The sequence below is a fragment of the Artibeus jamaicensis genome, unplaced genomic scaffold, assembly GCF_021234435.1.
Source record: "Artibeus jamaicensis isolate MK-2021 breed Jamaican fruit bat unplaced genomic scaffold, CSHL_Jam_final contig_525, whole genome shotgun sequence".
In the NCBI taxonomy this organism is placed as follows: domain Eukaryota; kingdom Metazoa; phylum Chordata; class Mammalia; order Chiroptera; family Phyllostomidae; genus Artibeus; species Artibeus jamaicensis.
This window is the reverse complement of record NW_026521874.1, coordinates 15,762,819-15,789,046: the sequence shown is the minus strand read 5'-3', so window position 1 is coordinate 15,789,046 and position 26,228 is coordinate 15,762,819. Positions and strand designations below refer to the sequence as shown.

Genomic DNA, 26,228 nt, shown 5'->3' with positions numbered 1-26,228 from the left:
GACTGGTATGTGTTGGCAGCAGGGGATGAATGAGTGAACAGCAAACGAAGAGCCGGTGGCAGGCGAGCAGTCTCTGGTGTCCAGCGTCACGGTCCCTGCACCAACCATGTAGCCTCTCCCCCCAGGAAGTTATGTTCTCCTCCTCGGGCCTTGGCTGGGCTGGACCCACTGCTCCAGCCAAGGGGCATTCTTTAGATTTAATTTACTTATCTTTTAGAGAGAGGGAGAAAGAGAAACATCCATCAGCTGCTTCTCGCATGCCCCCAACAGGGGACCTGGCCCACAACCCAGGCATGACTGGGAATTGAACCAGTGACCTTTCCGTTTGCAGCCCGGCACTCAGTCCACTGAACCACACCAGCCAGGGCCCAGAGATGATTCTTAATCACCTGTTTCCCAGCTATGTTCTACCCATTCTCCTCTCTCAGCCTACAGAGAGACTACCCTCCAGGAAACCTTCCCTGATTACCCAGGAATACCATCCTTTCGCTGCCCACGTCCCTCAGTGCCCTCGCTGGACAGGGCCAGGTCAGTCAGCCTCCTGGGCCTGGCCCAGAGCAGGCTGGGAGGCTGGTGGCTGTGCACTGCTGGGCCCTTGGGCAGGAAACAATGGGTGGGGGTGCTGTGGGGGAGAAGCTTCCTCCTCTTTGAAGCAGCAGCAGCCCCTCCCCTGGGAGGGGAGGTGCAGACACCTGAGAGGGCAGTGAATAGGGCATGGGTGTGTTTTGGATGGGCTGGGGAGAGGGGTTCGGTGGGGTGGGACCGGGCTACATGTCCCAGGGCAGTCTACACTGTGGTTACCCTGCTTTTGGTCACCAGCTGGGGACCAGAAACTGCCTAGGAAATTTGAGGGCCATGCTGTCAGTTTCATTTCAATCGAGCGAACAGGCTCAGGTGAAGCTGCCCTGAGGTTGGGCAGCCCCTTGCTCCCCTGGCCCCTCAGAATCCACAGCTGTTGCTGGATACCTGGCCAGCAGGTGGGGGTGGCCTACGCCTCTGTTCTGCTCACCTGCCCCTTTGCCTCCCCACTGCCCAAGGGAGCCCCAGCCCTCTAACTCTGTGTGGCCAGCCTCAACCCTGCTGTGCAGGCCGACAGAGAAGGTCACTGAGAAAAGGAAGGAGGCCCTTGGTCTTGCCCTGGCCCCCCCATGGAAGCACACACGGATCAGGCTGGGTGGGGAATCAGGGTGGGGGCCTTTATTGCCAGCAGACACCTATCTCCCCGTATCTGTCAGAAGCTTTTCGGGAGCAGGTGGCTCCTTGCTTTCCATGCCCCCACCTCTCACCTGGGACATGGGTGTGGCTGGGGGCTCGGGACAGAACTGAGACAAGGAGTCCACAATACCCTGTCAGCGCAGCCAGCTTGACCTCAAGGTTAGGGACCCAGCACATTGGGGGGAGGATGAGAGGAGGGGCGAGGGTGGGCTCCTCTGAGGTTTGGTGTGGGGGAAGGGAGGTGAGACTGCCCTCCCTCTTCATCCCTGCACGTACTGAGGGCTGGGCGGAGCTCCGCCTCCCTCAGTGCCTGCCGGCCTGGAAGCCTTGGCAGCTGACGGAAGACAGAAACCCTGAACCTGCCACCCTCTCCCTGCAGAGAGGAACAGGTCCTCACCTTCTGCCTGGGCCATCTCTCCCTCTCAGGTCCCAGTCCCTGCTCAGCCTCAGGTGAGGCAGGTGTGCCCGGGGTGCCATGCCTAAAGGCCTAGGAGGCGGAGGGACCCTGAGAACATTAATAAATACGGATGGGCGGTCCCTGGAGGCAGCTGGCTGAGTCCAGGCTGGGAAGGGAAGCCTGGCCTGGCCCACCCCCAGGGGCCGCCTCCACCCTCAGCCTCTCTCGTTGCGGCTCCTGGGGGCCACGATCCGGTAGTTGGTTGTGTGTCCTCCCCTCTTGCCCCGAAGGAGGTTGGGGGTGCCTGTGCCGGCAGGGTCTGCCCCTGACCCCTCTGGTTCTGCCGGAGGGAAGGAGAGAGGCTGGGTTAGTGAGGTCTGTGTGAGGCACCCACCTCCCCTTGGCCCCCTGGGGGGTGGGGACTGGACACTCGGCCAGGTGCACTCTGTCCTGGCATCCAGGAGGCAGAGCTGTGGGGAAAACGGGGGTCTGCACACTGGTTAGTGTCCCCCCACCAAGGCGTCATCAGCTCCCAGCCCGTGAGCACTCAGGGCCTATGATTTCCTGTGGAGCGGGGATAAATGAACCCACCATGTTCCTGAAATGCTTGGCGTGTAGTGAGCACTCCACAAAAAGTACAGATCATTTTTTTCCCTGCATTTTTGGGGTGAAGGTGTGCATTGAATCGTCCCCACTTCAGAGCTGGGTAAACTAAAACCAAGGAACGGACGCACTTCACCTAGGATTAGGTCGGTTTGGTGGGAAGGGTTTAGCAAGGCCAGGCTGTGCCGCTGACCTGCTTTACTCTGTGGCTCGGGGCAAACTGGAAGTCTGTCAGGCCCTCGGTTGTCTCTCCCCTGAAAGCAGGGGGACAGTTCCAGATATACTCTAGGGTCCTGGCCAACTCCTGTAGTTAGGAAGCCAGTTCCGGTTTGGCTGTGGAGTGTGCCCCAGCCTCGAAATGAGCTGGACCCCAAGAGTGAAATGAGTACAAACGGTACCTTGGTACTCGTCGTTAATTTGTTAACTTGTGATGAGTGCCAAAACTGACATGAGCAATGAAATATTTTTTTTCTCATCAAAATGAGACGAGTACAGGGTTTGATGAGTTCTGAAGCCAGTGAGTACCGAGGTCTGACTATAATGGGTATTCTTGCCATCTAAAAAAACCCCTACTCATCCTACGAAACCTAGGGCAGGTCTCGCCTCTCCTAGAAAGCCCCCTGTGCCTAGCAACCTCGGGCCCTCTCAAAGCGAAATAACCAGGTCAGAGGGTGGGCTGGTTTTCTTGGGGGAGAGCAAGGCCCAGGGAAGAGCCCCAGGGTGGAGGACTTGACTCAGCCTTTGAAGCCCTGTTCACAGGAGGGACACTTGGCTTTGGTGAGCACCGGCCCCTTACTGAGGGCACTGCTGGGAGAGAGGGCTCAACCCTCCTAATCATGACTGGTAGGCGCCTCGACCCTGTGTTCCAGCCTCCCCTGCACCTCTGGGCTGAGATTTGGGGATCGTGGGGCAAATAAGCACATGCCATCACAGTTGAGGGACAGTTCATGCCTTAAATTAGGGGGCTCAGGCACCAGCGTGAGCCAGGGCCCCGTCCTGCCCCACCATACCCTGGTTCTGTGTCCTGGGCAAGCCAGAGGCCTCTCAGCCTCATCTGGAATGTGGGCTCACGTTCCTGTTGTCACACCCTTGCTGCGTTAACGTGACCAGGAGTGGAGAGTGGTTTCCATAGTACGTGTTGGATCACTGGTCAGTGGGATGATGAGCTTTTGACCCGGGTCCCCTGTGGGTCTGGTCACTGTGAGTTTGTTCATGAGGTGCTGCTCTGACGTAATCAAATTCAGGGCCTAGTGAAGCACAGGTGTCGGCAAACCTTTGCCAGTGGAGCCAGAAGAGCCAGGACAGAACTAGCGTGGACCCCTGGCCTTACCGCTGCTGTTCTTATGGCCCTGAGGGAGTCTGTTTTCGTCTGTGAGATGGGCATCGCATCATCCCCCTAGCAAGCTGGTTGTAAGGACAGGAAGTGGTCATTGTAAGTCCCCCAGCCCAGTGGGCTAGATGTGTGACAGCTGTTACTGCTGCCACCACTGATTACATCCTAAACCTGAGTCCCATCTGGGTCTTTAGCGCCTGCCGTGCATGATGGGCCAGTGGGATGGTTCCACCTTCTCCCCTCCTCCTACACCACCCCTTTTGGGCCCACAGCCACAGCTGGCTTGTGGAATCTTCCTTCTAGGCTCGTGGCCATAGAGTGGGCATGGGCCTTCCTAAGTGACCGGCACTTCCTCTGTGGGCTACTGGAGACAGCTGGTGACAGCTGGTGACAGCTGGCTGAAGAAGGGCAGGATGTTGATCCCAGCCACAGTATGGTCCTCTGGCTCCTGCCACAATCTTCCTGAGAGAGGAGGTGGGGGACACCTGAAAAGGTGCTGAGAGCCTGGGATTAGGGCCTTGGTCCCTCCTCTGTGAGAGGGAAGGAGGTCTGGGAGATGGGCAATTATGTTTCCAGAAGGGAGAGGAGCTGTGTGGTATGGTAAGAGGGGCTTTGGAAGTGGGCCCCACCCCCACCCCAACCTCCAGGCCTTTGCCCATGTAAAACTATGAGGGCTGCCCTTCCCGCCTCTTCCTCCTGGTGCCCTTGTTGGGACCTTCCGGGACCTAACACAAGTGTCCCATCTCCCAGGAAGCCTTCCCCCCATACCCCAGGGAGAAGTGACTCTTCCTCACCCACACCCTTAGGTGCCTCTGTACCCCATGACACTCTTCTCTGTAGATACTGAGGATCTCCTGCCACTTGATGGGCAGTGCCCCAAGGCAGGTACCCTTGGGATCTGCACATGGCCTGCCCAGGCCTGGCGCTCGGTAGGTGCACCCTACAGTTTTGCTGAGTGAAGGAGGCTTGGCTTTAACCTGAGCCCTTTTTTGCTTGGAGGCCTCAGTGCCCTCATTTGTAAAATGGATGGGAAGTTGGACACAATGCCTGAGACCTGTGTGCACTGATGCACAGGGACTGGGTTGTGAGATGGGGCAGAAAAGGGATGCTGTCGGTGCCTCTTAGCAGGTAAGGAGTGGGGCTCAGCCCTGAGGGCAGCCAATGCCTGCCTCTCTCCAGAGTGAGCCACAGACTCCAGTTTAATGGGGGGAGAGACCTCCTTAGCCCCACCTTGACAAGCCAGGTATGGGGAGTAGGAATGCCCACTTGGTGTCTAACCTTCCATGCCTCCCTGACCTACCTTCGAGGACCTTCTCAAATTGGGCCCTGGCAGATCCTGTAGCCCAAGTGTTCACCCACTCTGCAGTCTCACGGAACAATCCCTCTAGGCTGTCTCTGGCTTGGCTTTTTCCCATTCTGTTTTGCTGCCTGTTCACTTGCCCTTGACCCCTGCCCGTCAGGGTTCCACCTCGGCAACACCTCCTCCAGGAAGCCCTCCCTGAGATACCCTCCCCAATGTACCACCCTAGCCAGGGCCAGTGGCACTTCTGCGCTTTCATAGATGCCTGTACTCACTCCACCATAGTATTCCTCACTTCCAGTTCAATGGCAGGTTCCAGGGCTCCCCCTGTACTCCCATAGCCTAAACTCCATGAGAACAGGACTATATCTTATCTGTTGGAGCCTGTGCAGGCAAGATACCTGGCACAGAGCAGGTGCTCATTCACACAAGAACCAGTTACCAGAACCTTCTCTGTACCGGGCACTGTCTGCTAGTTGAAGAGCTAAAATTCGAATGAGTGTCTGCTGGCCTGGGTCCTGCATTGGGAGTCTCCTTCTGTGACCCCAGGCCCTTCCCAGGGTCTTCCGGGAAGGGGCTGCCCCTGCCTGCCCACCCTGCCGTTACCTGGCCAGATGATGGCTTCCAGCAGGGTGACCCGTCTGGCCAGGAGCTCCAGCTGAGCCTGCTGCTGCAGGAAGCTCTGTAAGCTAGGAGCCTGATGGGAGATTGAGAAGAGCAGACGGTGCGAGTCCGGCCTCCGAGGGCTGGGCCGGGGGCCGAGGGTAGGGTGTATGGGCCAAGAGCCTGGGTATGAATCTCTTGATCTCCCCTTCTAAGTGGGGACAGGGCTTTCTTGGCTCCTCAAGTGACCAGATGGGTGATGGGTAGAGAACTGGTGGGTGAATTCCTAGGGTGAGGGTCTAGCTTTCTCAGGCCCCTAAACAGATGCTCAGGGCTGGTTAAGGAGGACCAGAGAGGAAACTGAAACTGTGAAGGGGATAGCTGAGGCCAGGAAGGCGTGCCCTGGAAGCTTCTGGGGGCTTATGGGTGAAGCAGGACCAGAATTGGTGGGCAGTACATTACCCGGAATCCCCTGGGGCCTGAGCCTGACTCTATCACTAACGGTCCCCTGCATTTCTGGAGTCCAGCTCCACAACCTATTGTCCCTGTGGGCCTGGAGACTGGCTTGGTTACTCACGATTTCTCTAGAGCTGAAGTCTGGATCCGTTACCCATAATCCTCCTGTGGGCTGGGCTCTGATTTTATTACCCACAACCCCCTGCAATTCTGGCTCCGTTACCCACAATCCCCTGCTGGTCTGGAGTTTGGCTTCACTGCGCATAACTTCCAAACTCGAAGTCTGTCACCTGTGGTTTCCCCTGCAGGCCTGGAAGCCACGTTACCCACAATGCCTGGAAGCCCAGGTCCGACCACAGAGGTGGGGGCCCTGGTTTCTAAGGCCCCCCCTTCACCTGTGGGGTAGGGACCCAGTCACTGAGGGGTAGGTGGTCTTAGCTTCTCCAGCCTCAAGACTGGGCCCAGGCAGCTCCACCCTGGAGGTCCTGGGGGAGGCTGGTGGGCAGGGGCTGGGCTGTCTGTCCGTCTGTCTGTCTCTACTCACCATAGAGCCCAATCATTGTTTCCAAGATTAAAACCCTCTCAGCTAAAATCTTCAAAGCCTCGCGTAGTTGGTGCAACCCCTCCCCCTGTGGAGGAAAGAGACAGATGCAGCCGTGAAGGGGGCAGGGGAGGGGGCCCTGCAAAGCCTGTCAGTGGCCCATGCCCCACCCTGGTCATGCACCCGCAGCCTGCACCCCCTGCCACAGCCCAGGGCCCATGGACAGCCAGGGCAAGACCAGGAAAGGACAGGAGGGGGACAAAGCAGGCAGAAGCAGCCCCCTCAATAAGTCCTGATGGATCCCAGCTGGCTGCTTCCTCCCCACGCCCTTGCTGCACTACGGGTGAGGGCAGCGGTGCTGTCCCAGGGCCTGTGTGGAATGTGCCACAGAACGTGCCCTGGAGGCTGCTGTGAAGCAGCCTCCATCATCTCTAATGATGGGGCACACTTTTTGCCCACCTCCATCAGTGAGATCAGGCTACTTACCAATATGCTTTCCATTCACGTCAAAAGGAATATGGACAAGTAAAATGAGAGCATGTTTGAGTGGCACTGCTATCAGGAAGTTGTGTCTGGAATGCTGGCAAAACTGAGGTCTGGCCCTGGTGCCCCCTCCCCAGCCCTTCTCACTTTGAGCACAACCCTCCCAGGCTCTGACTGCCCCAGGCCCAGAGTCTGCAGATCCTGGAGCCTGGCCCTCAGCCCCACCCTCTTTTCTAAGCAGCATCCCTAGCGCCCAGGCCGAGGGATGTGGCAGGGGGTCCACAAAGCCACCTTCCTCCCAGGCCTCCCTGATCTGGGGCTCCCCACTCCCAAGTAGTGCCAGCTGCCGCCTGGGGGGGGGGTTCATGCCAGAGACCAGCAGCTGGCACTCACTTTCTCTTGCTCCCAATCTTTCTGTCCTTTCCTGCCCCAGCATGGGGTCCATGGTCTTGCCTAAACTCATACTCCCTCTCTCCTCCTTTCCTAGTCCAGACTTCAGCTAGGTCTGCATTATTGATAACCTCAACCCCAACAGAGCACTTGTACAGCAAATAGCTATTCCAACTGTCTTTCAGCCGGAAGTCTTTCTCGAGGTCCTTTACTCAGTACGGAGTAAGTGAAGGGGTGATGGGCAATGTGCATGTTGCTGTAAGGACAATCCAGCCCTTTAAAGTAGCTTCTCCCTCCCCCACACACACATCTAACAACTGAGAGATCTACTAACACACTCGTGAGCCCGCCATGGCCTTGCTGTGACTGTCTGATATGACCCCAGTGTCCTGTCCACATCACATGGATTGAGCTACCCTTAGGCCACTGACTGGTCATTGCAGCCTGGGGGACAGTCACAGTGTCACCACAGGCTGTCCACTAAAGTAATCCCTCTTCAAGCATCACAGGAAGAGGAGCTAACAATGAATGAGTTTCAGAAATTATGTTAAACCACTCCCGGCGTGGACAGTGGACAAGCTGACATCACGAGTCTCCTGCAGAGATGCAGTAAGAGAGCACCACGTCCCCCTGAAGTGCCCCTGCCGAGAGGACTTCACCTGCGTCTCATCAGCAGGAAACAGACAAATCTCGGGGGCTGAACAGTCGAAAAGAGACAAAGAGAAAGAAAAGCGGGGGAGGAGGCCTGCGTTGGGCGGAGAGGGGCTAGAGACGGGACGACGCTGTGCAATGCAAAAAACTTGATTAGAAGTAAAAAAAAAGCCATAAAAGGCACTTTGGGACCACTGACAAAACAAGTATATGTTATGTATTAAATGGCGTCATTTCACTGGATTAATGTCAGCTTTCTTAGGTGTGACGGTGGTATCGTGGCGCTTTGGGAGAATGTCCACCGTCTTTCCAGATACATGCTGATGTGTGCTAGGGGAGACGTGGATGAAGTTTGAAACTTGTCTTCAAATGGATTAGGAAAAAACGTGTGTAAAGATATAAAAAGAGATACAGCAAATGTGGTAAAAATAGTAATCGTCCAGTCTAGAGGAAGGTAAAAATAATATTCACTGTACCAACATTTCTGCATATTTGAAAATTTTAAAAATAAAAATCTTGGGGAAAAATGTGGAAAAAAAAAAGAGCCTTCTATTTGGCTCCCTCCCCAGATGGGGGGCCTGCTGTTGGCACTGATGACACCCCCGCGCCTCCCTCCCGGCCAGGCCTGAGCGTCCGGGGCCTGTGGGACACCCCCACTGGGCCATCGTCCAGACATCTCCCGTTTTTCATGGGCGAAACTTGGCGGGGGCCTGCTCCTCCCACGACTCTCCTTCACTGTGTGTGTCTCTTACCTTCTCACTCTCCCCTCACAGCCAAACCAGCACCCACGTGTCTCTTAGCTCCACTGACATCTGCCCCTCTCCGCTGCCCCCACAGTCTCTTGCCAGGGTGACCACGACAGCCTGTGCCTAGTCGCTTTCTGTTTTTTCCATCCACTCTCCACACGGCAGTAGGGGCATCTCCCTACCATGTCGCTTCCCTGCTCAGAACTATTACAATGGTTCCCCACTGCCCACTAGAACAAAGTTCAAAGTTCACAGTTCACAAAGAACAAAGTCATGAAAGCCTTTGACATCTGCCCCCCCGAGAACTTGCATATGATGCTCCTGCTCCTCTGCCCGAACACCCTTTGCCTGGTCAATGCATCTTTCAGGCCCCAGCATTAATCTCCTGGAGGCGGATGCTAAGTCCTCCCCCATCACAGCTGAGCTCCCTCTGTCCTGTCTCTGCTGGTTACTAGTCTGTTTCCCCCCAACTTCACTGTGACCACCCTGAGGGTGGGGACTGTGTCCAAATCACGTCTATGTCCACAGTGCCTAGCCTGGAGCCTGGCACCCACCCAGGAGGTGTTTGGGGGAATGTTAGCTGGTGCCCCTAGTCCTGGTTGCTGGAAAGCCTGGGCTTCAGTTCCAGCTCTGACTACAGTTCGCTCTGTAGAGTTGGGCCCCATTTTTCCTGTCTGAATAAGGGGTGTGAGCTTTGTTCTATATGGGCTGGTTCAGCGCAGTCACTCCCTAGCAGTGCCTGCAGTGCATGCCCATGGCCACTGGGTGTCACTGCTGAGCCACAGCAGAGTCAGTTTGCTTAAAAAGCTTGGCTAAGTGGATGGGGTTGGTAAGTAAAATGTGTATAGGAATCTTCCGGGCCCTCCCCACACTGCACCTCATTCCCATCTGCTCCCAACAGAACTACTCCCCTAGCCTACAAAGCCTCATGCAGCCCCCAACCCAGCAGGCCCCCTCCCAGGCAGGCAGCAAGCAGGGGCAGAAGTGCAGGTGGGCGAAGGGGAGGCAGATGGATGGGCAGGGGCCCTGCTACCTCTTGGAGCCCCTCTCACAGGTGGTCCTGACCTTGGGTAGTTCAGGCACCCGTTCTCCTGCTGGGATCCCCATGCAGGAGTGGGGCTGCTTAGCCTAATTCAGACTTCACCTCATGCTCCACCTTTCCTGGGCTGGGTGTAAAATGTCCTCGGAGAGGCCAGGGAAGCAGCTGAGGGAGGCAGAGGGCTGGACGCGCACAGGTCTACCTGACCCCGCTCCAGCTCATGCCGTTGCTGGAATCATGCTTAAGAGGCTCTGGAGCCACCCAGGGGGCGGGGCAGGGAGGAGCTGGGAGGGGCTTGCCAGAAAGGTAGCAGGGTCCCAGAAGTCACGGAAAGACACGGGGTTGGACTCGTGCAGGGTCGGGGACTCCCACGGCTGTATCCATCGCTGACCCCACAATCAGGAGCAGAGAGGGCAAGGCAGGAGCTGGGTGCCCTCACTAACTAGTGCCTGCCAGTAAGTAGGACGGCCCAGCCAGACTGCACCGGGGAGAGGGGCCGGGGAGGGGGGGGAGTGGAGGAGGAAGTTACAATACCAGCCTCCAAAAGAGCTTCCCAGTTGTGTCTCCTGTAGGAGTGTCCGCCCCAATCCCGTCCATGTTCCAAATGTCTCCTATGTCAGTGATGGTTTCCAGTCCCTGCATTTTGGGGCTTGGGTCCTCCCCCAGTGTGTCTTTTGGGTGGGTAGATTTCTAAGCCCTGAAAGTCCTTCACTGCAACTGTCTCCAATGACTGTGAAGATTTCCAGGGTCCCACGTGTAGTCTCCAGGTCCCCTTTCCCACTTTACTCTATGCCTCCTGTGTATGTGACTGTTCCTAGGCCTCCCTTCCCATTCGTTATGGGCTTCCTTTGTGTGTGGTGCTTTCTTGTTCTCTTCACCTCATTTCTCATGGCTCTCCTGTGACTACAACAGTCTCTAGGCATCTCCTTCCGCTCATCCTTGGTCTCCAATGGATGTGACGGTGTCTAGGACCTCATGTTAATTATAGGTCTCCTGGACATAGTGGAGTCTTGGTCCCCTGAACTCACTCATCATGCACATATTTACAGGACAGTTTCTAGGCTTCTCTTTCCATGCTTCATGGATTCCCTATGTGTATGATGGTATCTAGGTCCCTTGGACCTTTACCATGGGCTCCTGTGTACCTCAGCATTTCTATGCCTCCCTTCTGACATTTCGTGGCTTTCCTAAGGCCCCCTGACTGTTCTTCTGTGTGGCTATTGCGTCCCTTTTCTGCTGTAGACTGGGGAGCAGAAGCCGAAGCCCTTGCTTGGAGAGGCTTGTGGAGGCAGGGAATGCAGTCTGGACTGGGTCAGCCCAAACTGCCCAGGAGGGGCAGGCAGGGTCACCCTGGCCTGGGAAGGCTGCAGAGGGAAGGCGGAGACAGGGACATGACGACAGAGAGAGAGAGAGAGAGAGAGCATGGGGTCTGCTGATAAGGCTGGCCCTGTCCAACTGGGAGGGATAGGACAAGGGAGGGCACTCAGGCTGAGGACTGTCCGGGCTCCTCCCTGGGACAGCGGCTTGCAATGGGGGTTTGGCTGGGGTGCCCCCATTCCAAAATAATTTCCCAAAGGCCCAAGGCAAGAGAGGGTAGCAGAAAATTAGTGCTGGGCTGGAGCTTACCCAATGGCTCTTCTCACCGGGATCTCCTTTGGGGCCAGGTTCCCCCTGCAAGGAGAAATAGAGGTAGAAACAATGGAGAGGGAAGGAGGGAGAGAGGGAAGGGGGGAGAGAGGGAAGGGGGGAGAGAGGGAAGGGGGGAGAGAGGGAAGGGGGGAGAGAGGGAAGGGGGGAGAGAGAGAAACATAATGAGAGAGAGACAGAGAGTAGCTTGTACTGGACTAACACTAGATAAAATGCAGAAAATAACTGTTTGAAGGCCACAGAAAGTGATCAAGAACAGCCAGAAACTGGAGGACATTTGGCCTTTGAAAGAAGAAAATGGCGCTGGGAAAAATCCACCTAGCTTTTCCTCTGAAGGGTATATACCCCAGCCCCCTCTGTCCAGCAGACAGCTCAAGCAGAAAGCTTTAGGTTCTTTGGCCTGAAGGGTCAGAGGGGGCTGAAGAGAATGGAGACTGCCAAAGAAGGAGGAAATTGAGAGGCAATAACTGAAAGCAGGGAGGTACTACAGAGAATGACATCTGCATAAAGACTCCCTTTTAACCCTTGGATAGTCCGTGAACTGGCCAACCTCAAGTCCCAATCTGAGTCCAACCCACACCCTAGGCCAAAAGTCAACACTCTTCCGAGGAAGAGAATGGGATCCTTCACCCTATAATAGAGTCCCTTCTCTACATTATCTAGATGGTCTAGTATGGAATAAAAATTATTAGACATGTGAAGAAACTGGAAAATGTGGCCTGTACTCAACAGCAAAATCAGTCAGCAGAAACAGATCCACATCCAACCCAGATGCTGAGCTTAGCAGACACAGATTAAATTATCTACATTAAAGAATCTAGCCCTACTTCCGCCAAGATGGAGGCATAGGTGGATAAGCCATGCCTTCTCACACAACCAAGTTTGGAGACAACTAAATATTAGCAACAGAAAACAGAGCCAGAACACAGAAAATTGAACTTTTCGGAAGTCTGTTAACAACAAATTCTTCAGCCTGACCAGTAAGGGGCGAAACCAGCAGCTGGTGGAGCAGGGTTGCACAGGAAAGCTCGGTCAGACGGACTCAGGCGTGCGGAATCCAGGCGCAGGGTTGGACCTAGTGAGCGACCGAGCAAGCGACCAAGCGAGCAACCGCGGGGAAACAGCGAGGGAGCAGGGCTGCGGGTTGACTGTGGTCACACACAGGTGCGTGGATAGACAAGCGAGGGACTGGGCGATTGGACCGGGACCCAGCCGGTCCCCGCAGAGAGCGGCAGGGAGGGCACCGCCATTTCCCTGCTCTGACCCCACCTCCACATACAACGTCATAACCCAGCGAATCTGAGTGGCCCGACCCAGGTGAACCACCTAAGCCTCTGCTCCTCACCCAGCGGCTCAAAACAGCAGAGGGGGCCGCCATTTCCCCGCTCTGACCACGCCCCCACATACAGCGTCACAACCCAGCAACCTGGGAGTCCAAGGTGCTGCTTCTCACACTTAAAGGGCGCAAACAGACCAAAAATGGCTCAAGAAGATCTCAAAGCCCCAGAGCCTATAGATCTAAGCAATGAAGAAATAGCAAAACTCTCAGACGCACAGTTTAAAACACTGGTGATCAGGATCCTCACAGAACTGGTTGATTATAGCCACAAATTAGACAAATATATGAAGGCGAAACTAATTGAAATGAATGGAATTGCACAGGAAACCAATAGCAATGAAAAGGAAACTGGGACTCAAATCAATGGAGTGGACCAGAAGAAAGCAAATAATGGCCAAACAGAAAAGAGTCAAGAAGCAAGAATTCAAAGAAATGAGGAGAGTCTTAGGAACCTCCAGGACATCTTTAAACGCTCCAACATCCGAATTACAGGTACCAGAAGGGGGAAAGGCACAACCACCAGTGGAAAACTTATTTGAACAAATAATAAAGGAGAACTTCCCCAATCTGGCAAAGGAAATAGACTTCCAGGAAATCCAGGAAGCTCAGAGAGTACCAAAGAAGTTGGACCCAAGAAGGAACTCACCAAGGCACATCATAATTACATTAGCCAAAATTAAAATGAAGGAGAGAATCCTAGAAGCAGCAAGAGCTAAGGGGACAGTCACCTACAAAGGAGTCCCCATCAGACTGTCAGCAGATTTCTCAAAAGAGACCTTACAGGCAAGAAGGGGCTGGAAAGAGGTATTCCAAGTCATGAAATCCAAAGACCTACAACCAAGATTTCTCTATCCAGCAAAACTTTCATTTAGAATGGAAGGACAGATAAAGTGCTTCTCAGATAAGATCAAATTCAAGGAGTTCATCATCATTTCATATTATATGAAATGTTAAAGGGACTTATCTAAGAAAAAGAAGTTAAAGAAACATGAACAGTGAAAGGACAACAAACTCACAGTTATTAACAACCACACCTAAAACAAAAGCAAACTAAAAGGACAGCTAGGTCAGGAGTGGAAACATAGAAATGAAGATCTCAAGGAGGTTTAGCAACAGGGGAGTGGGAGGAGGAGAAGGTTGGGAGAAGGTACAGAGAATAAGTAGCATAGATGGTAGGTAGAAAATAGATAGGGGGAGGGCAAGAATAGCATGGGAAATATAGAATCTAAAGAACTTGAGACACATGGACATAAACTAAAGGGGGGTGATGGTGGGGATGGGGGGTAGGGTGGAGGGGAATGAAGGGGGGGAATAGAACAACTGTAACAGCATAATCAATAAAAAAATAAAATAAAATAAAAAAGAATCTAGCCCTGGCTGGTGTGGCTCAGTGGATTAAGTGCTGGTCTTTGAACCGAAGGGTCACCAGTTCGATTCCCAGTCAGAGCACATGCCTGGGTTGCAGGCTGGATCCCCAGTTGGGAGTGCGTGAGAGGCAACCACACATTGATGTTTCTCTCTCTTTCTGCCTCCCTTCCCCTCTGTCAGAAAAAAAGAAAAGAAAAAAAGAACCTAGTGGAAGTAATACAATGGGTGATGGGATGGGCAATTTCAGGGGAGTTGTGAACATTGTAAAAAATAATCAAATGGAAATCCCGGACACAAGAATGATTATACTTGAAATAAAAAAAAATTCATTAACTGGGATTAACAGAAGATTGGCCATAACAGAAGACAGAATCAATGGACTTTAACACAGGTCAGTGAAAGAATTCCAACTAAACCACAGAAAATAGAAAGATGTTTTAAAGAACTGACGGACCCTCAGGAATTTGTGGGAGGATATGAAGTATATACCTGGAGTCCCGGAAGGAGATAAACAAGCACAGGAACAGAAAAAAAATGTTGGAATAAATATGAATCAGTTTTCTTTCCAAATTTGATGTAAAAACAAAACAAATGCCCAGTTTCTGGTCTAGCCTAAAAAGAGCTCATGAGTCACCATTCTGTCCTAACAAGTAAGATGCTGAACAACCTGGAAACCCAACCACTCACGTTTTAGAACCACCGAGGAAGTGAGCACAGGGCAAGCTTCTGCTTCCCCACGTGCGGAGACAGATGGGCAGAAGCCGCTGGAGAGCCGGTGCCAGGATAAGAAACCCTAAACATCATCGATCAACTTCTGGGGCTCAGCGCGGACCATTCTGAGAGTTAAAAATGCCAGGGGGCCCGGTCTTTGGAAGGCCTCCACACTTTTGAGAGTTTTACCTCTGGGACCTCTTCTAGGTCCATACAGCAAGAGTTGAAAAAAAAAAATCCCCTCATGCTTTCAGCAAGGGGAGAGGAAAAGGAAGTGTCTTGAAATGTACCAGAGCATCCTGGTCTTAACTAGGCTTGCCCTCTGGAGAAACTGTTTTACCACAGCCTAACCTTTGGGGTCTTAATCAGAGCTGAATGGCCCTGGGGGTAGGGAAGTACCTTTCCACACAGGGGCAGGAACCTACCCTCCCACCCGCAGCGCCCTCAACGCCCTCTAGCCATCTTGCTCCGCTTCAGGGGGGAAAGGGCGAAACAACTGAGAAGTGCTGGTGAAGTTCCCAGCCCAGGGGCCCGGGCTCGCCCAGAGACCGAGCCCTCGTGTGGGACTGCGGAGCGCCTCTCCCTGCCCTGGCGCCTTCCCGCCCACTGATCACAGTTCCCTTCACCCAGGACATCGTGTCCTTCAGCAAAAATTACAAGGCAGACTAAAACGCAAAAACCACAGTCTTTTTTCTTTTTTTCCAATCCTCACCCAAGGATACATTTGTATTGATTTTCAAGAGAGAGGAAGAAGGAGAGAGAGAAATGTTGATAGGAGGGCGAAACACTGATTTTTAGGGAATTTGTTCAGTGTGATTTGACAGTGGTGCACGTGTGTCACTGCACGTGTGTCAACAGGCACAGAACATACACACCAAGAGTGAGCCCTCGTGTAAACTTCGGACTTCGGGTGATAATAACACGCCGAGGGGGGCTCGCCAGCTGTGCCACATGTACCACCGAGGTGCGAGATGTCTGCAGCAGGGAGAGTGTGGGAATTCTCTCTACTTCGTGCTTAACTTTGCTGCGAACCCAAAATAATGCTCTAAAAAAAGAATTTAACAAAAGAAAGCAACCAGCAAAAACAAATAGACTAGCAACCTAAAAGATCCAGGAATCTCAATGAACACAAAGAAAAGCCAATTACATCGTGATCAATCTGTTGCAACCAAGGGCGGAGAGAAATCTCTAAAGCCAAAGAAAACATGTGCAGGAGGACAAGGACAGGGACGGCAGCCACTTGCTCCTGAGACACTGTGACAGCCGGGTAAGCTGGGAGACCATGGGACAACATCTGTGAAGTGCTGAACGGGGAGGAAAAGGCCAACCTATAATTTTATACCCAGTGGGAATATCTCTTCCACTGAGTATACAGACAGCTTTGATAAACAAAAACAGTGAGGACTGTCTGTCTGCAGACCCACAGGACAAGAAAGGTTAAAGGACATTCTTTAGGCTGAAGAAAAATGATGTCGGGTGGGAATCTGGACCCATAGGAGGGTAAAGAGAGTATTAGAAATGATAAATAGCCCTGGCAGGTGTAGCTCAGTGGATTGAGTGCGGGCTGTGAACCAAAGGGTTGCCAGTTCAATTCCCAGTCAGGGCACATGCCTGGGTTGCAGGCCAGTTCCCAGTGGGGGACCCACGAGAAGCAACCATACATTGGTATTTCTCTCCCTCTCTCCTTCCCTTCCCCTCTAAAGATAAATACATAAAATCTTTAAAAAAATCAAAGTAGAACTCAAGACAAAGAGTATTATCGGAGAGGAAGACAGTCATTTCATGAAGATAAAAGGGCCAAGAAGACAATAAAATCCTGAATGTGTATGCACCCATCAACAAAGCTTAGAAAACAGATGAAGCAAAAATGGACCGAACCAAAGGAAGAAACACAAATTCACAATTATAGTCAGAGAGATGGACAAACAGAGAAATGTAGGCGTCGGAGAAAGAGAGACAGAGGAAGAGAGAAACAGGTACAGATCCTTTGAGACGGAGGTGGCTTGACCCTAAGAGGCTGCCAGGACCCTGAGACCGGGAGGGAGAGAGGAGACCGGAGCATGCCCTGGACCAGACGGGGCGGGCCAGGACGCTGGCCACGGAGGGTGCACGGAGGATCCTGGAGGGGGCGCTGCAGGGTGGGCAGCATCACTCACCCGCTGTCCCACGGAGCCTTGGGGCCCTGGCTCTCCAGGAAGTCCCTGTGTGGGAGGGAGGAGAGTATGGAGTCAGCTGTCAGGTGTCTGACCCAGGGCCCCAAGCCTCCCCAGATCCCTTCGCCCAGGGGCCAATTCAGTACTCACTCTCTCGCCTTTTTCTCCGGGGTGTCCGGAGACTCCTTTGGGTCCAGCGGGGCCTGGGGGTCCCTGAGTAACAAGACAGGGCCTCAGCCTTGTGCTGGGGCAGGGTAAGAGTGGACAGGGGCTTGGGGGCAGAGGTGTGGGGAGGGAGCGGGGCGTAGCCTGCGCCTCTGGGCCTTTCACACATCCCATCACGGTCATGCAGTGAGAAGTCCACACAGCTCGGTGTTCACAGCTGTGGCCCTGGAATCGGACAGCCCCCACCTTGCTCTGGAGATTGCCATGTGCTGGCCACAGCTCTAGGGCAAGTGTCTCCACCGTCCTTGGCCTTAGGTGACAACAACAGGGCTTCTCGTTACTCGGACGGAATGAGAAGCTTTATGGAAAGTAGTTTGCACACTCAGCGCTCCGTAAGTGCTTGAGTGAATGACGGAAAGTAGAGATGGATGGACAGACGACAGAGGGGGAAAGGGTGGGTGGGCAGATGCGTGGGAGTACTTGGAGAAATACTCACTATGTGTCCGGGACTCCCAGGGGTGCCCATGGGACCGGGAGGACCGGGGGGACCTGGAATGAGACAGGCCATCTTAGCAGATGTGACTCGAGGTGGTGAATATACAATACGATATATATACAGGTGATACGTTACAGAACTGTACACCTTGAAACCTGTGTCATGTTATGAACCAATGTCATCCCAATAAATTCAGTTACAAACGAGAAGACAGGATATCCTCTGCACCGAGACAGCGCACAGTGGCTTGGAGTCTCTGCCATCAGCTCCCTCCCGGCAGTCACCGCTCTCGTCCCTGTCATCCCTCAACCCCACCGCTTACCCCAGGCCCGGACTCAACTTACCCATCGGCCCTGGGGGGCCAGGGGGCCCAGCTGGTCCCTGGGGCCAGTGGCTGCTGGCCTCTGTGAAGGTGTTGGACAGAAATGGGTCCCCTGCAGGAGGAAAGGTGATGAGTGGGCAGGGCTGGGTGGGGTGGAGCACCGGCCACCTGTGCCAAGACAGCTGTGACTGCCCTGTGGGACAGCCTGCAGCGTGGCTAGGGCCACTTGTCATCTGCTCCAAGGGTGGGAAGCAGGGAGAGTGTTGGCCACACGGGCCCGGAGGCAGGGAGACGTAGGTTCTACCCTTGCCACAGTCTAGCCAGTGACATCCAGGAAGACTCTTGCTGGGCCAGCACTGTCGCAGGTCAAATGGGAATAAACAATAAAGCTACCATTTTTGCAAGAGTGTCACAGAGCTCTGTCATTGTCCCCACTGCACAGATGAGGAAATGGAAGCTCGGGGAGAGAGACTGAGCGGTGGGACGGCATGAACGGAGAGGGGTCTGGCAGGGCATCACTGTGACGCAGACCGGGTTGAGCCCAGCACCCCAAGCTCTGACCTCGGGCGTCACACGTGTAGGTCAGGCTGGGGAGGTGGTGAAGGGAGTACGGCGGGGTCTCGCTGGGTGGAGGGGGCTGGGGCCTCTCTGAGCACAGGGCAGGGCTGTGGCCTTGGGAGCTCAGGGCTCGCTTCCTGCTACGGGGCCTTGAGCTTCTCTGAGCCCCGAGGGCTGGATCCTGGCCAGCTCCAAGGCCCGGTGGTTCCAAGAACATGGTCAGAGGCCGCCCAGGCCTGCAGCCAGCCCCCCATGCCCCAGCTGTGTGGTCTGCCCTCTCTGGCCCTCAGTTTTCCTCATCAGTGAACAGAGGAGGGCAATGGCACCCACTGGAGCACTGGGTGCCCAGCCAAGGGCCACAGCAGGTGCCTGGTAGACCACAGTGGCATTGTGGTTACCCGATGCTAGCCTCACCCTACTCCCACCCCCACCCCCATTTGCTGTGACCCTGAGGGACTCACCATGCTCAGGGATCCGGGCGTGGGGTGGTCCAATGGGGGCTGGGGGGCCAGGGGGGCCAGGAGGCCCTGGTGGGCCCGGAGGTCCCCTCTCTCCAGGGGTTCCCATAGCTCCGTCCTGGCCAGGGCTCCCTGGGGGTCCCTGTGGCCCTGCAACAGAACCAGGGGGTGGGTGGGTATTCAGGAGGCAGAGAGCCCAGGGCGGCTGCCAGGGGGCAGGACACGGCAGCCCGGGGCCTCGGGTGGGAGAGGGTTGCGGAGGCCCCGGAGAAGGGCTGTTCCTGGGTGACTCTCCTGGCTGTCCACAGGCCGATAAACAACGCAGCCCTCGCTAGGGCCTTTAGGACAGTGGACGCGTGGTGCTTAGTAGACGCTGACTCCTAGAGTGTTCTCTGTGGGCCCTTCCAGGCTTTTGCACGCGTCCTGCCCTCTGACAGGCCTCCCTTTGCCATGCCCGGGGAGTCATTCGGGTCATCCTTTTGGCCTCACCAAAGATGCTGCCCCCACTGAGAAGCCCTCCCTACCCCCACCCGATCCAGGCTGGGTTTGAGATTCCTTTTTGGGGGCTCCCATACCTGCAACATCCCCCTAAGAACCCTGGTCACACGGGTGGGCACTGCTGTGTCTCCTCTGCCTAGGCCCACCCGGGAGCTCCAGGAGGGCAGGGACTGGTCTGGCCCACCCCCAGCGCCTGGCTCAGAGCTTGCTGGGAGCAGCTTCCCAGAGGACATGGGCCGAGTGAACGCAAACGAGGGTTTCAGGAGCCCAGTGTGAACGGGGCACCCTCGGAGGGGTGGTGAGCCGAGAGACAAGTGAGGGCAAGGGGCCCAGGCCACCTCCAGCTGTCAGGGTCAAAGAAGGGAGATCCTAGCCCGGGTCCCCCTGGGTGGGGGGAGCTGGCCAGAAAAGTCTGGGGGGGGGTGGGTAGTGCTGCGGACACTCACCTGGTGGGCCTGTCATTCCTGTTGGGCCCCGGCTGCCAGTGTCTCCCTTGGGGCCGATGGGCCCAGGAAGCCCCCGGGTACCCACTTGGTCTGGGGGAGAAATCTCATCAGCTCCGGCCTTGCTCCGGCCCCACCCAGGCCCCCACCAGTACCTACCATCTCGAGGGAGAAGCGGGGCCCTCAGGGTTTCTCTGGCTCCCGGTAGCCCTAGAGTTGTGGGGGGAGGCAGGGGTCTGCGTCATCCGGAGTACTCCCCCCCCCCTTCTACCAGAGAAGGTGGGGCAGGATCTGTAGGGCCTCCCCGGACTCCAGCGCTCAGGGGCCCCAGGAGATCTGGGAAGACCCAGGCCCCCCAGGGGGTCGATCTGGGAGTCGGCGGCAGAGTGGAACCTGGCGTCTCATTCCCCCAACTCACTCCCACAGGGGAAGGGTGACCAACTCACCTCGCAGGCCTCCGTCCCCAGGACTGCCCCGGGCAGCTGGGGAGCCCCAGAGGGGGGCAGGGTCCTCAGGGGCAGCCGGGGTTGGGGGCACTGTCTGCTCCGTGACAGTCAGCACTGCCACCTGCGGGGGAAGAGGAAGAAAGAGAGATGGGGGTGGGTACCAGGGCCGCATCAGGGACAGGCCAGCCGAGGGGCCCCAGTGTGGGGGACAGGAGACCGAGGAGCCAGCAGAGCCCAGCTTTGTCTAGAACGTCATCAGAAGTGACTGCAGTTTTCAAACTGCACAAATCATCACATTTGTTGTAGACGAGTCACCACTGCCACCCAAGGCGAGTCCTGTGACCGCTGCCCTGTTGGATTTTCGCTTACGCTCACCTGCATAAATCGTGTGAAACCTCTCTCCATCTGTTAAAGCACCACAGGCAGGATTTTTACTGAATTTGAAGAGATGTCTGGGAGCGTCTGACATGAAATGCCAGGAGGTGTTTACAAAACCACTTTGGATGTAGTAGGGATGGGCGGGGTGGGGGGCTCTCAAAGGTGGGCAGTGACCCAAGGCACTGATGAAGATTAAAGACAGGCCGGAATGTCCACTGATGGGGGGGGGTGTAGGGGATTGTGTGGGGAGGCCCAGAGAAAAGCTGGCGCGCTGGGGCAGACCTGAGAACCACAGCCCAGATCTGGGACTGAGCGGCCCTCCTCCCAGCTTGGGAGCTTGGGCGGCCCTGCAGGTTCCGGGCGCTCCCACGTCTCGTATCTGAGGTTCTAGTACGTGGTGTTTCAGGAGCTTGGCTTTTCCACTTGACATATCAGAGGCATCTTTTTACGTTCGCTAATGGAGGTGGTGTTCACGGCTGCCTAATCCTGCGCTGTGCCTTGCTCCCTAATTGGACAACCACCCTTCTGTTCTCTGGTTTTCAAATCTCCCTGTGAATAGTTAACACTCTCGTCAGCATCGTCACAGGTCCTCTCCTTCCCAGAGGGAAGAATAGTGGAGGCGGGCGTGTGCAGACCCAGTGCGTCTGCCTCTGGGCGCATTTAGGGTCTGGAAGAGAAGATGCTGGCGTGTTAAGTCGCTCTCTGGGGGCACAGGTGAGCGATGCCAACAGTTCTCGGGGAGGTGTTTTCCGGTTCTGAGTTTCTCATGTTTCTGAAAATAAAAGTGTCTTACTTTTTCACTGTTAAAACCTTGTTGTCTTGAAATCATTTGAGACATGCAATACGTTGTTTGCTTTGGAAACTGGGAAGACGGTGACTGGGTTACGGGATGAGGGTAATGGGGCAAGGAGGGGCCCAGCCAAGGGCTCTGGGGGTTTCTACAAACATCTGGCTGGGATGGGATTGGGGGTGCAAGTAGGGGGAGCTCCAGGGGATCCTGGAGGAAGAGCAGGGCAGGCTTCCCAGGGCGGGGCACTGGGGCGGGGGTGGGCGGCCAGGAAGGCTGGATGGGAACCAACAGGAGGGTGGCCTGTGCCTGGCGGGGCAGCTGCCCGCCCAGGGGTATGGTGGGGACACTGAGTGGGCCGGGCGGGGGGTGCAGGGCGTGGGTGGGAGGCTGCGGGCGAGGGGGCAGCTGCTTACCCACCTTGGCCTCCAGCACCTTCAGCCGTTCCGTCAGCTCCAGCTGCACTTTGCTGCAGTTGGCACAACCTGTGGGAGGGAGGCGGTTGGGGCTGGGGCTCCAGGTTGCCCTTAGAGACTCCCAGCCCCTGGAGGCAGGATGGAGGATTGAACGGACATCTGATGACCCTGACACATGAGACAGCTCAGCACAGGGAAGGGGCTGCAGAGAACAACCCGTCAGGGTGGACCATGCCCCAAAGGTCTCTCCCAGAGCAGGACCAGGGAGCCGACTGGACCCCTTCAGCCTGGGCATCTAACACGACTCCTTTCCGGGAAGCCGGGGCAGGAAATCCTGTGGCTTCCTCCTGGTTGGGGTTCCCTGGGCTTGCTGGCCTTGGAAACTGACACATTATAGTCTGAAATGGGCTGGCCTCAGAGGGGCCAGCCACTGACTGACCCTCCCTCCAGACCCGTCATCCAGCGCCTCTGGCCTCACCGGTGATACCCCTTAGTTGTTCGTAACGGTTCTGGCTAATTATGGAGCCTCTGGCTTCTGGCACCACTGAACGCTTTATAAGCCTGTCTCTCCAGTCCTCGCCATGACCCTGAATTTCAGGACGAGTGTCAGCCCTGGCTGCACCTGAGGATACGGAACTCAGAGCAAGGGTGGGCGAGCACGTTACAGCCACAGAGCCCGGGGCGGAGTCCCCACGCTGCCCCTTCCTGGCTGTGGGGCCGCAGGCAGGGCACAACCTGTCTCTGACCCTCAGCTTCCTCCTCTTTAAAATGGGGACAGTGGTGCCATCCTGGGGGACAGGGACACAGCTGTGAGGTTTAAACAAGCTGATGATGGAGAGCACCTGGCATGGTGTCGCTCATGTTACAGCCGCTCAGAGAAGTGCAGTTTAAACAAAAAGGAAACTGGGGGCTTGGAATCTTGCACCTGTAAGAGTCTGGGGGTCACAGGTCTCAGGCTGTCTGAGCCCAGGTCAAACTTTCCTCTGGGGCCCTTCCTCTCCCCTCAAGGTTTTCCTTCCAGCCTGGGGCAAGCAAAGGCAGGGCGCCCTTCCTGACCCACACTGCAGGACCCGGATGGCTTTTAGGGAAGTCACCTCATTGCCGGTCCCTCCGGGTCTCCCCTAGCACAGGGACACCCCAAGCAGCTGCCCCAGGACCCACCTGAGAAGGCCGTGGGCCGAAGTGACATCCGCCGCATGGCACTGCCCGGCCACCCGGGCTCTGCGAAGCCAGAGGCGCCTGCAACTGAGGGACGGTGGGAGTGAGAGCCTCGCTCGACAAGACTCCCCTTCCCTGCCCGCCACTCTAGCCCCAGCAGGGATCTCTACCCCCTCAGTGCAGAGGGAGGCAGAGGCCCAGAGAGGTGGGGCGGTTTACCCGGGTCACACAGCATGAACTGGGTTGGGCTGGAACAAGGCTGCAAGCCTGATAGGGCTGGGGCAAGGGGGCTGGCAATGGGTAGGGGCCATGGGTGAGGCTGGGGGCGTCCCCAACAACCCCGAAAGCTGCATGTATTAGAAGCTTAGAGGTAACAGATGCGAGGTTGGGTCTCAGCCCTGTCACTTGCTGGCCTGTGTGACTTGTCTTCTCTGGACCTACTTTCCCAGCTGTAAAAGGGGGTCATAAGGCCCCTGTATCTCCCAGGCTGGTGTGAGGGCTGAGGATGGCAGCATGCGCAAAGGACCCACTGTGTACACACACACACAGGACCTGGTACACAGTAGGCACTCAGTCAGCGGCAGCTGCGACACTGCTGTCCACCCTCTCCCTGCCCTACTGGGTAAGAAGACACTGAAGTGGATCCAGACCTGGTTTGAAATGAAAACCAGAGGGAGGCTGGCTGCCTGGGAGGGCCGGGGGGCTGTTCCAGGAGCCCACCCCTGTCACCACCCCTGTGAGGAGTAGGCTGCTCGGCTGGTCTGGTTTCGGGGGCCTGGTTGCCTCCACAGCTGGAGGGATGGTCTGGCCAAGCCAGCAGCTGGGGGTGCAGCTGGAGGGGCTCTGAAGCCAGCAGGGCAACTGCTCCCCTCTGCCCCCCGGGCCTGCCTTTTAAGGCCAGGAAGTGTTGTCTGGGGGGAGACAAGACCCAAATAAGGCGCAGGCCTGGCAGCTGGGAGCCAGGCTGTGGGCTGGTGCAGGGAGTGAGAGGCGCCAGGAGCTCGAACCAGACTGGTCCCCCTGGCCAGCCCCCAGAAGGGAGGCTGCCAGACCCTCTCTGGGTCCCACCGCGGGCCTGGGCTCAGGCTGGGCCTGTATCGCCAGCATCCTCTCCCCAGCGACCTGTGACTTGCCTGGCACAGGGGTACATTTTGCCCAGGAGGGAGAAAGGTGGGCGGGCAGCCCAGGACTGGGGCAGGGGTTAGGGGCCCCGTGGGCGGGAAGGGCGGTGCCACTGTAAGCCCTGCCCAGTGCGAAGTCTTTTACGTAGCCCAACTGGATCCCGAGAGACAGGTGATAATAACAACAGCTCACGCTTGGTTCACATACCCTCTGGGCCCCGCCCACGAGAAGCACCTCACACGTACAGTCAAAGCCCTGTGGGTGGGTGGTTGTGTCACCCCCACTTCACAGATGGGGAAACTGAGGCCCAGAGCAGCTCGGATGGCCACTCCTCTGTCCCGCAGGCTCGGATGCATGCATGAGTACGGATATTTCCCCTGGGGGAAGGGAGGCAGAGTGGCGAAAAGACTGGCCTTTGGTTGTCCACCTGGAGGCTGGAGTCTGGATTTGAACCCAGGTTGCTGTGACCCCAAGGCCCAGCCTCCTCTGTGCTGGGCCACCTGGCACCTTGAGTCAGCCCAAGTCCCACTGGGCACAGCCCAGGAGGCTCAGCGCCAGTGGAAACGCTGGTCTCTGGGAAAAATGGCCCTGCCAAGCCCTCCTCATTCTCTGCCAAGCCCTCCTCATTCTCTGCTCCCAGGTGAAGGGGTAAAAGGCCACTTTCTTACTTTTCTCAGGAAGTCGAAGAAAAAACCTCTAAGCCCATGGAAGTTTGCATTTTCTCTGGAGGGAGCTTTGACGTAGCCTGCCCCCTGCGCTCACCCCCATACGGTTTCCCTTTTCTCTCTGTGGCACTTCCCGCTCTCTAACATGTCATTTACTGTGGCAGTTCCCCAGCCCCTGCCCTCGTCTGCCCGCCAGGCTGGAGCCTGCAGCCCACCAGGGCAGGGGGCCCCTCTGTCTTGTGCCTGGCCTGGAAAAGGGCCTGGTGCACAGTAGGGCCTCAGCAGCCTGAATAAACCGTCTGTTGATGAATGCAGGAATCTCTGGCTGAAAACAAATTTAAAGCAAGCAACCAAAATAAAAGGCGAAATAATGAGACGGCACACGTTACTGTCCTGAAAATGAGCACAGATGTTCTCACGTCACACTACGGTGTCCCTGGGTTATAAATCCGTGGACTTGTGGCTGAAAATTCTTTTTGGACCAGTTTGCTTTCAGACGTTTCACCGGGAGCCGGAGAGAACCAGAAAAACAGAAGGGAACTTGGCCTGGCTGGCAGCACAGATGTAACTCGCTCAGAGTAATTGTGGGTTAGAATGAAAAAGAACGAAGAAAATTCAAAGAAATAATGAAACTGCCAAAAGAAAAAAAGCCCTTAGAAAATGTTGGCTTTGGACTTAAGATTCACAAAACATTATGCTTCAGTGCCCCCAGATTCTGATAAAAGGGCGGGAGTACTTCAGGGGACAAGCCGGGCTGTAAAACGGTCCTATAGCTCATGGGCTTTCCCGAGGGGAAAAGCAGGGGTTGAGGGGCAGGTCTGTGCAGGACAAAAAGGTCATGTCCCTCCCACTGGCGTTGGCTGAGGGCCCCTGGTGCAGGAAGCCCGCAACCAAGCCCGGTGGTCCATCCTGAAGGGCCGCTTCCCAGCCCCAACCTCACCCTCCCAGGAGCTCCGAGCAGGTCCCAGGGCCACGAACCCCAGATCCACTCTGGGGGCCTGACTTCCAGCCGTTTCCCACCACCTGGGAGGTCCTACCAGTGCCCCGCACCCACCCACACAGCCCCCCACCTTCAGCCCCACAGCTGCTGCTCCCATGCCGTCACCTCCAGGAAGCCTTCCCGGACAGACCATGGCACCCACCAATACCTCCCCCTGGACAAAGCTATCATCACTCCCTGCCTTGACCTCTATAAGGCCAGTGCCACCTGCAGTTTCTAGCCCTGTGCCCCCAACGACTGCTGCCCTTCTGCCCTGGCTGGGTGGCTCAGTCGGTTCGAGTGTCTTCCCCAAACGCCAAGGTTGTGAGTTGATCTCTGTTCGGGGCACACACAGGAGTCAA

General features: G+C 55.9%; 1 protein-coding gene across 7 annotated transcripts in view; it reads right to left on the bottom strand.

The window, feature by feature from the left end:
* Positions 1-1,157: 1,157 nt before the first annotated feature.
* The window catches only part of EMID1 (EMI domain containing 1), a 40,338-nt gene continuing 15,267 nt past the window's right edge, over positions 1,158-26,228 (bottom strand). For 2 of the 7 annotated variants that reach the window (XM_053669612.1, XM_053669606.1), the window contains exons 4-15: positions 23,104-23,187; positions 21,947-22,011; positions 20,362-20,482; positions 20,075-20,125; positions 19,919-20,008; positions 18,978-19,124; positions 17,981-18,070; positions 17,637-17,689; positions 17,126-17,188; positions 16,979-17,023; positions 11,384-11,428; positions 1,158-1,952 (exon numbers count right to left, since the gene is read on the bottom strand). In XM_053669612.1, coding sequence (XP_053525587.1) covers positions 1,695-1,952; positions 11,384-11,428; positions 16,979-17,023; positions 17,126-17,188; positions 17,637-17,689; positions 17,981-18,070; positions 18,978-19,124; positions 19,919-20,008; positions 20,075-20,125; positions 20,362-20,482; positions 21,947-22,011; positions 23,104-23,187 — 1,112 coding nt within the window. In that variant the 3' untranslated portion in view covers positions 1,158-1,694. Of the gene's footprint in view, positions 1,953-5,454; positions 5,546-6,451; positions 6,537-6,565; positions 8,303-11,383; positions 11,429-16,978; positions 17,024-17,125; positions 17,189-17,636; positions 17,690-17,980; positions 18,071-18,977; positions 19,125-19,918; positions 20,009-20,074; positions 20,126-20,361; positions 20,483-21,946; positions 22,012-23,103; positions 23,188-26,228 lie in introns of those variants that run through there. The other 5 variants (XM_053669607.1, XM_053669608.1, XM_053669610.1 and 2 more) reach the window with 5 other exon arrangements.